An 11,961-nucleotide genomic window follows, 5' to 3' on the forward strand; every position below is an offset into this window, starting at 1 on the left:
TAAAATATTAAGACTAAGAAGCTTGGTTCTCTAAGGCTCTTGTCCAAGGGCATCAGTCATTCGTGGACTGAGAGCTACATCTGCTTCTTGGCTAAAGCTGAAGAAAAACATCTTAAGCTGGAAATCCTGCTTGCTAGTTCTCGCTGGCATCTCTCTCTCTCTCTCTCTCTCTCTCTCTCTCTCTCTCTCTCCATTTCTCCCTCTCTCTCTCTTTCTCCCTCCCTTTTTTTTCCTGCGGATTTTTATTCCAAAGGACTGCCTCACTTTGGAGATGCAGTGACAAGATAATGGAAGTAAAAGTCTGGGTTTCCAAGAAGGAAAATTATAGGAAGAAGCCAGTGGAAGGGAAGAGCAGTTAAAACAGCCTCAGTACATCTAAGAAAGGGAGAAGACTGAAGCAATATCAGACCATAGTACCCCGAGGCCAACAAGATCAAGGCTGGCAAGCTAACAGATCAGAGATTCCTGAAGGTGTGCCTGCTCCTAGCTGATCATTATTATTATCGGTTATTATTTTAATAAACTGGTTGAAGCTTCGTGGGAGAAGTAAGGGCTGCCTCTCTGCCTTCTCATCTTTCCCTTTGCCCGGCTACTGCTGCTGCTGCTGGTGCTGCTGCAGCTGACAGGAACGTGTTAGGAAAGCAGAAGAAGATGCCAGCCATCCTGGTCGCCTCCAAAATGAAATCGGGACTGCCGAAACCTGTGCACAGTGCCGCACCGATCCTGCATGTGCCCATGGCCAGGGCTGGTCCCCAACCTTGCTACCTCAAGTTTGGGAGCAAGGTGGAGGTGACCAAGCCCGTTTATTCGAGCCAGATACCCCTGAAATCTCAGGGGCTGCATGAGCCTGCGGGGGATGGGCTCCCCCTGAGGAAGAGCAGCTCTGTGGAAAACGGATTTGACACCCAGGTGAGAGAGAAGGTTGGTCAGGGGAGAGGGGTGGGGTTCAGGATACTGAAGTGTTGGGGAGTGAGGAATGAATTGGAGAGAGAATTAGAGTAGTATGTGGGAGGAGATGGAAATCTCATTTTATGATGGGGGTTTGAGGTTTGGAGATTGTAAGGGACATGGTGGTGGTGGGTGTGGCCAGAGTAGTCCTTGGGGTATAGAGATTTGTATGACTGAGGGTAGGCTACTAGGTATGTGATGGAGATACTCTGGCATGTTAGGTGGTTGTATTGGTGGAGGGCATAGTAAGGTTTCTCTGTTTCATAACTCCTAGGAAGGCATGCTGATATGTATTTTCAGGAGGGAAAAAATGTTATTTTATATCATTGAGTAATAAAGATAAAATGCTAAACTAGTCACTGGCATAGTTCATTACCAGTTTGTCTAAGGTAGCAAGGGTTAGTTTCTATTTGTCAGCCCTGGCAATGGTTTAATCTCTAGTTGCAGAATCATTTAAGACATATGTATTTGCACCTAGATGGAATTGCTCTAAGCATTGATGCAAGATTTAAGCAAGCATTATGGGAGAGTAGAAAAAGCATTCCTTCTGCTTGTTGGATCATGATTTCTGAAGAATTTTCAGAGCTGACAGTGCGGTTGGTGTCATGCTGGTCCTAGGGCATGCAGGCAGGCAGCAGTGAGAGTCCATGGCACGCCATCTGAAGAGAACAGACAATCGGTCCTAGCTGACTGGCACCTCCCTCCTCACACTGATGGGTTGATAGTACGGGGTGGCTTTCTTAGTGGTATCATTCCTGAAATCTGGGATCTGTCTCCTAGGTGGCAGGTCATAGAAAAGTGTCTTATCTGAGAGAAAGAGATCACATCTCCTACTTAGATCTGTGATGGCTAGCCCCCTAACCTCTCTTAAGGAAAAAAAAATATCATGGCTGCCAATTGCTTCTTTTGGCCTGCTGTCTTGCTTTTATAGTGACAGGGTGCGGTATAGGCTCTGATTTTTGACTGTCTCAGTAAAGACCTTTGGGGTCAGGCAGAATAGTTGAGTATAACTGTTATGCTCCAGTTTGTGGCATATCAACCCTGGGAATACTGAATTCTCCTAGCTGATATTTTGCTGAATGGTCTCTGGGTCCCCCAATTACCTAATTCTCTACCCCTACCTGTACTCTCTCTTCCTCTCCTTAACCTTAGTAGGTTATCTGGAAGTGGATGCTCTGCCAGCCAGTTTTTAAGCTCTTCATTCATGTCCTCCTTGAAGATTTTAGTCAACAAATGCCCTCCAGATGCTGAAATGTATTCATTGTATGTGAGCTTCCTTCTATAGATTGTAACACCAATGCCATGATGTCTTGCTTCCTATGAGAATCCTACCAATAGCTCAGGCTTAAGATTCTGGCAGTAGCTAAGCAAGGGGTTGCCCTTCCTCCATCAAAGACCCCGCCCTATCAACTGCAGTTTCTCTTATATGATGGCCGCTGATGCCTGATATGTTGAAAAGGTATGGAGGTGAGTCTCAAAAGCCAACTCATACTGCCCAAGGAAAGGAGAGCATTTTTTTACATTGCCTACAGGAGATGAATGGTGATATAATCCTGGGCTCAGACAGCAGCAGAACTAATGCTGTGGGAGGCTATCCATAGAGCACAGACAGGCCATTCCTGCTGGGCTACTTTTCTTCCAGGTACCATCTGTAATTCCTACAATTGTTACCCTCCTCTTTGCACCACCTGAATGAAAGCGTATGAAATAATAGGTTCCATAAAGCTGCATTTTTTATGTTAAATGAAAATTCATAGAGAAAGGTGAGGGGAAGTGAGCCTTTATCAGGGATAGCACAGTCTAAAAGTCAGAAATGCAAACCTCTAATGAGTGGCAATAACTAATATTTATAGAACACTAAGGTTTGCAAAACTCTTTATATCTCTCATTTTAGCCTTATAACAAACTTTGAGGTCAGTGTTGTTGTTACTTCAATTTTTTACAGATGAAGAAACTGAGGCAGAGAGAGATTAAGTGACTCATGCGGGGTCATAAAGCTTGTAAGTGTTTGAGGCAAGATTTGGATTTGTCTTCCCAAGTCCAGTGCTCTATCCACTATGCCTCCTCCCTACCTAGAATCAGGGATATAATTCTACACTTAGCAGTCCATTTTCCATGGAGTTTGTGTCTCCACTCTTCAGACTTTTCAGTCCAGTGACACTAGCCCTTTTGCTGTTCTTCCCACTATTTCTTGGCTTCAGCCACTGGTTTTCTCCCATTCCTGGAATTCTCTCCCTTTTTATCACTGTCTCCTGGCCTTTCTGGCTTTTTTCAGTGCACAGCTAAAATCTCACTTCCTACAAGAAGTCTCTCTTGATCTTCCTTAATATTAATGTCTTCTCTTTCAAATTTATCCTTTAGCTTATTTGCATAGAGTTGTTTGTATGTTGTCTCCTTCTTTTGACTATGAGATCCTTGAGATCAGGGACTGGTTTTGTTGTCATCTGTTTGTCTGTTTTTGCCTCTTTGTATCCTTAGAACTTAGCATAGTGCCTGGTACATTGTTGTTGTAGTTGGTCAGTCATGTCCAATTCTTGGCAAAGATTCTAGAATGGTTTGCCATTTCATTTTCCAACCTGGAAGATAGTAGGTACTTAATAAATGCTTGTTTTCCCACTGGCTTACTTTTTATAATCATCCAAACAGAGAGAAATTGGGGGACATATACTACTTGTACTGTTGGTCGCACACATACAAATGCCTAGGGTCACTGAGTCTTTCCACCAGTTTCGTTATCCTCTGTGAGGTCCTACATATGACTCAGTTTGCAGAAGTAAACTAGCCTCATTACTGGTATTTTATCAGCTTACTTACACTTCTTGTCCAAACCCTGGAATGGATGGCAGTATCAGAAGGAAATCCACTGTGAATTCCCTACCTGCTTTGGGCTATCTCTGTAATATTAGCTAACAATGTCCATGCCCAAGATACCAAAAGGTGGAAAGCAGAAGAGGGTAGATGGGAATTCAAGGCAGGATAACAGCAGCTGATGAGCTCATCATTAAAATTCTGTAATGACAGGAAAACCTCAATACCTTTGTAGCCTTTCTGGTGAATGTGCTTTCCCTACATACTTGTTGAAAGCAAACAGTTGGAATCATGTATTTCAGAAAGTTCATTGTTGTTCTGAACCCAGATTAGTTCCAAAAGTGGTAGATACCGTATTGCTTAGTATGCCATACAAGCTAATAGCAATTTGAATTTGAGAATTTAAATAATGGCATGGAACAAGACAGTATGATTTGCTTCAGTGTTATGAATTGTGATGGTGCCATTTTTTTTTCTTAACATTCTTTTCATGCCATAAAGCACAATATTCATCTGCATGACCTTTGGAATGGAAAATGGCTCATGCATCTTATGAATTTAGATGCATTCATGTACAGTTGCAACCTTTTGCTTTATTTGTCCTTGAGTATTGGGTGGGATGGGTGGGAAGACATTGGGGTCAGTCAGAATAGTGACTTGGGACATCCTCCTGTATTCAAGAAAATTTAAGTCACTGAGTCAAGTATTTATTAAATTCTTACTATGTACCAGGCATTGTGTTAAGAATTTAGTACACAAAAATGGAGGGCAGGACAAGAAATAGCCCCCACCCTCAAGAAGTTCATATTCTAATAGGGGAAACAATGTATAAACCACTAGGCACATACAGGACATATAGAGAAAGTAGATGGAAGGAGCAGAGAGGGAGATTCTAGTAGCAGGGAAGAATGGGAAAGGCCTCCTGAAGAAGGTGGGATATTAATTGAGTCTTAAAGAAATATAATGACATTAGGAAAATGAGGACAAAAGTGGGGTTTGAAATTATTCATACCGAGAAAGATTTTAATACCCTTTTAATATATGTAAATTCTTGATTGAAAAACCCCAAGGGGAAAAATGAATTCTGATCTAAATGTTAGGTGCTGTTCTTTATTGGGTATTCCATGGCTATATATAAAAATCCCTAAATTTTCAAGGTCCTGTGGCAACTCAGTTCCAAGTATGCCCAAGAAAACAGAGGCCTCAGGAGATGCCCTCAAAAAGTTAGTTCCTATTGACCTTATAACTCAAACTCATTGTTACTAGCTCCATTTCACACTTTGTGCATAAGAACTCAGCATACTGCAGTACATAAGATTTTCCCAGGAATACACATAGCATGAAAGAATATGGCTGCACAGGAAAAGCCATAGAGGTAAACAGAGTCCCAAAAGTAAGGGTTCTCTGCCCACCAAGAGTCTTTACCTACCTCTATGGCATCATCTCTTCTTTCTAATACAATCAACTTTACAGAATAAGAAAAACCTTTTAGAATCTAAATTTCTTAAGGTCAGGGAGCATCTCACTTTTATATCTGTCTCCCAAATACTTACCATGTATCATGGTAAGAACTTAATAAGTGCTATTCTACTCATTTACTGAATCAGACAGTCCAAATGCTTGGGATCTCCTTGCTTTTGTCTCCTGTTTTCTGGTAACCTGAGAGTGAAAGAAGTCTTCTTCAGTGACATACAGTTTAAGATAATCAGAGATCATTCTGGAGGGGAAAACTTTGTAACATATTCTCTTCCATGCCTAGAATGCTCTATTTCTTCAAATCTACCTTTTAAAATCTGTTTCTTCTCTTCAAGTTCGGCTCAGTGTCACTTTCCATTATCCCATAAGTGGTTCCAGGTCTCCCTCATATTAACTTGAATTTACTTATAGGTTTAAGTGCTATATCCATTTCATCCCCATAGAAAAATGGAAACTCCTTGATGTAAGAAGGTGAGTTGAAGATTTTTTTTGCCTTTATTCCCAGTAATTCTTCTGTGTGCCTCAGTTTCTTCAATATAATGTAGGGATAATGATAGCCTCTTCCTCCCAGACTTGTCATGAGAACCAAATGATAAAATATTTGTAAAGTGCTTAGCACAATACCTAACACACAATAGATTCTTCTTCTTTTTTTTAATTTAAGCCATCTTGGAATAATTACTGTGTATTGGTTTCAAGGCAGAAGAGTGGTAAGAGCTAGTCAGTGGGAGTCAAGTAACTTGCCCAGGGTCACACAGCTAGAAAGTGTTTGAGAACAAATTTGAGTTCCCCTTCCCTGGATGGAGGGAATTTTTTTTAAACCCTTACTTTCCATCTTAGAATCAATACCATGTACTGGATCCAAGACAGAAGAGCAGTAAGAGCTGGGCAGTGGGGGTTAAGTAACTTGCCCAGGATCACACAGTTTCTGAGGCTAGATTTGAACCTAGGAACATCCCATCTCTAGACCTGGCTTTCAATCCACTGAGCCACCTAGCTGCCCCTACATAATAGATTCTTGTTTTTGTTTTTTTTTTTTTTTACCTTTTTTTTTTTAATTTTAAACCCTTAACTTCTGTGTATTGACTTATAGGTGGAAGAGTGGTAAGGGTAGGCAATGGGGGTCAAGTGACTTGCCCAGGGTCACACAGCTGGGAAGTGTCTGAGGCCGGATTTGAACCTCGGACCTCCCGTCTCTAGGCCTGGCTCTCAATCCACTGAGCTGCCTGGCTCTCAATCCACTGAGCTACCCAGCTGCCCCCTACATAATAGATTCTTAATAAATGCTTGTTTCCTTTTTTCCTTCCTTCCTCCTAGCACTTAGTAAAGGCTTTCACCTTGTAGTTACTTAATAAGTATTTGTTTAATTAAATTGAGAGGTTGACGATTTTCCTTAGGGCTATTGGCAGCATTTAAGCCTTTCTTATTCCATTGCCCTACTTCCTTAATTATCAAACCCACCATCTTTATCTGGACTTTACTTGTCATCACTTCTTTATGTGTTTTGTCCAACCCCATCTAAGACCCTATGTTCTAGTCATGAGAGAAATCATGTGTTGGATTTTTCCATTTGGTCCCTATAGAAATCACCTGGGGATGTCTGGCTAAAGTCTTAATAGAACATTTCACTGTAGCAGCAGGAAATACCCGGACTGGCCACCTTTTGTTCTCTCATTACTCATCTTCCTGTGAAAGTCTGAACTTCTTTGGAGCTATTCCCAGTGGAGCAGGTGCTGTATCCTGGATCTCCCTATCCTAGACTCAAACTGAGTAACTCATGGAACTTAACAAGGGCAGGAGTAGCCTGGGACAACCTCAAAGGAGAAAGTAAAGCTGAAGCTGAACTTTGAAAGATAGTTAGAAAGGCACAGAGTAGAGTTGGAAGCCAGGGATGTATTTCTTTCTCCATTTTATTAAAGAAGGAATTGGCCATTGTGAGATCAAGAGATAGGAATTATACAGCAAGGAATACAGATGCTTAATAATTAGGAAGTTGAGGAAGAGAAAGGAGAAGGTGGGGCAGAATAGTGTAAAGGAGGCAGAAGTTGTGAGTTGTGGAGTAATAGCAAGACAAAAGTTGAATGGAGCAGTATGGTATCTTTCAAGTAAGTTGTTATTCTTAGTTTGTAGAGATAGAAAGGAAGACACAGAGGAAGATGAGTTAAATTCACATAGGGTTTAAGCTAGATTGCATTGGGATACTCATCCTCTGACCATCACAAAGAAATTTTGGCCATTTCAACCCTGCATTTCTGTAAGAAATGCCTGAATTCCAAAGGTAGCCAAGGATACCAGATGAAATGGTAATGCATATTTAAAAGAAAGAGACCTCAAAAATGTATACTCACCATGGCATATTCATATCCGGAATGACTAATGGGATTTGCATTGCCCTCCATAGGCTAAACATATATTCAATAGACTATAATACTTTATCCCGGGAATAGAAAGAGCTTTGCCTTATCAGAGAATGCAGAATCACAGAATTTGAAAACTGGAGGACCTCAACAGCTCAGATGGAAAGGAATCCACACTACAGTGTACTCAACAAGCAGTTATCCAGGTGTGATTTAAAGACTTCCAAGGAGGGGGAAAGCCATCACCTATTAAGGAAACCCATTCCACTTTTAGGGAACTCTAATTTTTAGTAATCTTTTCCTGACATCAAGCCTAAATTGACCTCTTTGTGACTTCAATCTGTTGCTCCTGGCTTTCTGTTCTCTGGGGCCAAGTTGAACCAATCTGATCATTCTTCCACATGGCAGCCCTTGGCATAATTAAAGGCCAATATTTTGACTCCCTTGACTCTTCTCTTTTCTAAGTTAATTATCCCCAGTTCTTTCATCTGATTCTCTTGTGTGATATATTCAAGGCCCTTTGCCATACTTGTTACCCTGCTCCCAACATTCTCCAGTTCATTAATGACCTTCTTAAACTGCAGTGCCTAGAAAAATACCCCAGATGATGTCTGATGATGGCAGTGACGCTGGGATAATCACCTCCTATTCTTGGAAGTCATGCCTCCTCAGTGCAGCCTCCACTCAAGTTTTTGGCTGCCACAGCATACTGCTGACTCATATTGAACTTTCATTTTAGATTAATATACTGCATACGGGAAAAGGGAAAAGGAATAATGATACTAACCAATATCTATCTAGCATTTTAAGATTTGTAGAGAACTTTAAATACAGTCTTTCTCTAGTCTCTTACTCCATAGCTCCTCATTAGGGTCCTCTAACATGCCCCCTCTCCATCGGAAATTCAGATGCCTTCAATTTGTCTCATAGGCACCAGAACCACCACCAAACAGCTGTACAGAAAATTGAATCTCTCTGTTAACTCTATTAATGTGTTTTAAGGTCTGTAGTGGCATAGACTATGATCTACCCCACTTTTTTATGGGAAAGAACTGGGAGATCCCTACTGGATTCCTTTTCTGGTTTATTTTGACACCTGGGCCTTTCCCCAGGAATGAATATTTATAACAGTTTTCTTCACCTACAGCATAAATCATGACCATGTAAAAAAATTGTTTTGGAGACAGGTTCTGAATTAGCCCAGAAACCTCTGTCAAGAAGACCATAAGATAAGAAACTGTCAAAGCCTGTTTGAAGAGAACTGTTAACCACCTCCCCACATACTTTTTTTTTAAAGAAGCAACAGCAAAAAGGATATCTTTAGTATTTTCCATTTTTAGGAGCTGATTGGTGTTTAACTTGGGCTCATTCTTAGGAAAGTAATTAGAGGTGATTGAAATCCTCTGTGGGTGTTTTAGATGTTTAAAATAAAACTGAAGAGGCCACTGGGAAGAAATCAAGGCTTCAAGAACACAACCTGTTGCAACTTGGTGCCATTGTGTTTTGATTAGAACTCTTACTTCATCTTCAGAGTTGATTATGGATTTGATTAGTGCATTTTTCTGCTCTTGTGTTATTCTCTTTCTTCTGTTTCTCAATTCTTTCAGGAGGACGTGTAGCATGGTTATCTGCCAACATGTTAGAATGTTTATAGTTCACATATTATTTCTAACTACAGTATATTGGATAATTATGAGCCTCATCAGAGTCTTATTGATTTATATTATGTAGATTATGTTAGATTCATATGATGTAAATAAATATGACAGGCAGCCTGGCATAATGGATAGAGAGCTTGTCTTAAAGTCATGGGATGGTCTGGAGTTAAGTCAGACTTCTGACCCATATTTATTGGATGACAGTGAACCAAGTCACTTAATTTCTTAGTGTTTCAGACAATGATCTAAGACTATAAATTATAGCTGGGTTGCTAATCTCTATTGATGGAAGGAAATTTGACACTTGGAGTTCTCCCCAATGAAATCACAGGTCTGGACCCCAAATATGGATAAATGTACTCCGTTTCATATATATGAAATGTCTATAGGTAATCATAAAAACTAAGGCTGTGATGGAAGTCATCAGGTCTGAAATATAGACATCAAGACACCTGGTTTCATAGCTCATCCTCACTGAATCTTGAGTAAATATTTCAACATCTCTGTCTCTAATTTTGTAAGATGGTGATAACCAAAGGGCAATAGAAAGATATGTAGTGGTTATAAATTGACTACAACATATTAGTAACAAACTGACAGGCCTCAAACTTGTTGGGGACTTTCCATGGCAGGATGGACAGATGAGAACAATTTGTTTCAACAACCCTGAATCTGGCTGAATCTGGCCCTGTGGAGGGCTTGAATTTGATCAGACACTGAGGATCCCGAGGACATCCACTGCATCCCAGGCCATTGCCAGTCATCCTGAGTTTTGTCTTAGCATGGACTTCAGTGACTCTGAAAGAGAGAATGAGGCCGATGACTTTGTGCATCTCTGCCTCGCTTAAATCCAATTCACACACAATTCAAGACATGATCCCATGATGTCACTGGTCTTTGAAAAAGAAGGACGAACTACAATGAGAAGATACATTTAAGAAGTGGGATAAAAAGACAGCTTCAAAGACTTGTATAAGGAGATGGGCTAGCTTGGGAGCAAGAGTGAGGGATCAGGCATCAGCAGACAGTCTGAGTTTTGCCCTTGTATTCAGGAAATGTGAACAGAACCAAAGGAAGTGTTGAGTATTTTGGGTAGCTCCTCTGTAGAGATGCTCTAGAATAAGATAGAAAGAAATTTTAGTGAAGAAGAAGGTGAGTAAGTTGCATTCTTCAACAACAGAGAGTGAGATCAGAGATCTGAGTAATGAAATAAGATAAAATTGGAGTTATTTTTATATGCATGTAGAAAGGGTTTTTCTTTCAGTTCTTTTGACCCCATTTGAGGTTTTCTTGGCAAAGATATTAGAGTGGTTTGTCATTTCCTTTTCCACCTCATTTGACAGATGAAGAAACTGAGGTAAACTGAGTTAAGTGACTTGTCCAAGGACATACAGACAGGTTTGCCATTTCCTTCTCCAGCTCATTTGGCATATGAGGAATCCAAGTAAACAGGGTGAAGTAACTTGCCCAGGGTCATACAGCTAGTAAGTGATCTGAGGCCATATTTGAACTCAGGAAGATGAGTCTTTCTGACTCCAGACCTCTATCCACAACACTACCTTATTGCCAAAGACGGGCTTTAACCAAACATTTGTTTAGTTCTTGAGACCAGTGCAGAACTGCCTATCAAGTGGGTGTTCAATTAAAAAACCATTGTTTCTACAGGTTATCCTAATAGCACTGCTCAGTTGCATCTCTTGACCCATTGATATTACAGGTTCATATTTCATGGGATCAAAATTTAGCTGAAAGTGATCTTTACTGACAAGGTCACGGTGGATCAGAGAGACTAAGCCACTTGCCCAGGGCCATACATACTATGACAGCACTGAACCTCAAATCCAGGTATCCTGATTCTTTAAGCAGTGCTTTTCCCATGGCCCCATCCTGGAAGGGTGACTGTCAAGAACACATCCATTGGTTCTACTAGAAGGAAGAAGGAATAGAGGTTTTTTTTTTCATCAAATAAATGGGGGCTTAAATCTGGAAGAGAAATAATTGTGAGGGAGAGATCAAGGTCAAAGTTTAGTGCTCAAAATAGACTGTTTCTGCAGCATACTGACTCCTTTTGTAGGCTCAAACCCAGCTGTCGCTAATCCAGTTGGCTTGTGTTCTTTGAAGAGTCAGCTTCAAAAACAGACTAACAAATCCAGGGAAGAAAAGTGCTGCCCTTCAAAACCCAAAGAGACAAAAGCAGGATAAATGGACCCCATGTTAAAACAAGGATAGCCCTCTTGCCAAATCAAAGTCAATTCACTTCCATGGAAAAGTGCTCATCCCTCTGTGGGTATGTGCGTGTGTTTGTGTATTTATTTGTGGGAAGGGGAGAATAGCAATCAGATGGCACTGCCAAGAAAAAGGAATGACTGGCAAAAGGATGCTAAATAACCATGTTGTCTTGATGAGATACTATTGGTCAATGTGAAAGGGGAAGGAGAAATTGCCATTCTTTCCAGTTTTCTGACAACATTTTGATCAGGGATTGAAATTATGCATGTCCTCAGATGCCAGTGAAATTGGGCTACTTTCCATTGGCCTCCCATCTCTATCCCACCTTGACCTGTTGCCCATGTCCAGAATGCACTCTCATTTAACCCCATCCTCATGGAGATTCTGGGCATCCTTCATGACTTATTTTAGTGCTACCTTATACCCCTGGTCTGATCACCCCAGAAATAACTTTGTATAGATGTAAAATATATACATATTTACAA

At 40.7% G+C, this 11,961-nt stretch overlaps 1 protein-coding gene across 3 annotated transcripts in view; it reads left to right on the forward strand.

Annotated features, from left to right (window-relative positions):
• The first annotated feature begins 651 nt into the window (after positions 1 to 651).
• NAV2 (neuron navigator 2) overlaps positions 652 to 11,961 on the forward strand; it is a 482,122-nt gene continuing 470,812 nt past the window's right edge. For all 3 annotated transcript variants that reach the window (XM_044681285.1, XM_044681287.1, XM_044681286.1), the window contains exon 1: positions 652 to 909. In XM_044681285.1, the coding sequence (XP_044537220.1) occupies positions 652 to 909 (258 nt within the window). The remainder of the gene's footprint in view (positions 910 to 11,961) is intronic.

The sequence above is a fragment of the Gracilinanus agilis genome, chromosome 6 (genome assembly GCF_016433145.1).
Source record: "Gracilinanus agilis isolate LMUSP501 chromosome 6, AgileGrace, whole genome shotgun sequence".
Classification (NCBI taxonomy): domain Eukaryota; kingdom Metazoa; phylum Chordata; class Mammalia; order Didelphimorphia; family Didelphidae; genus Gracilinanus; species Gracilinanus agilis.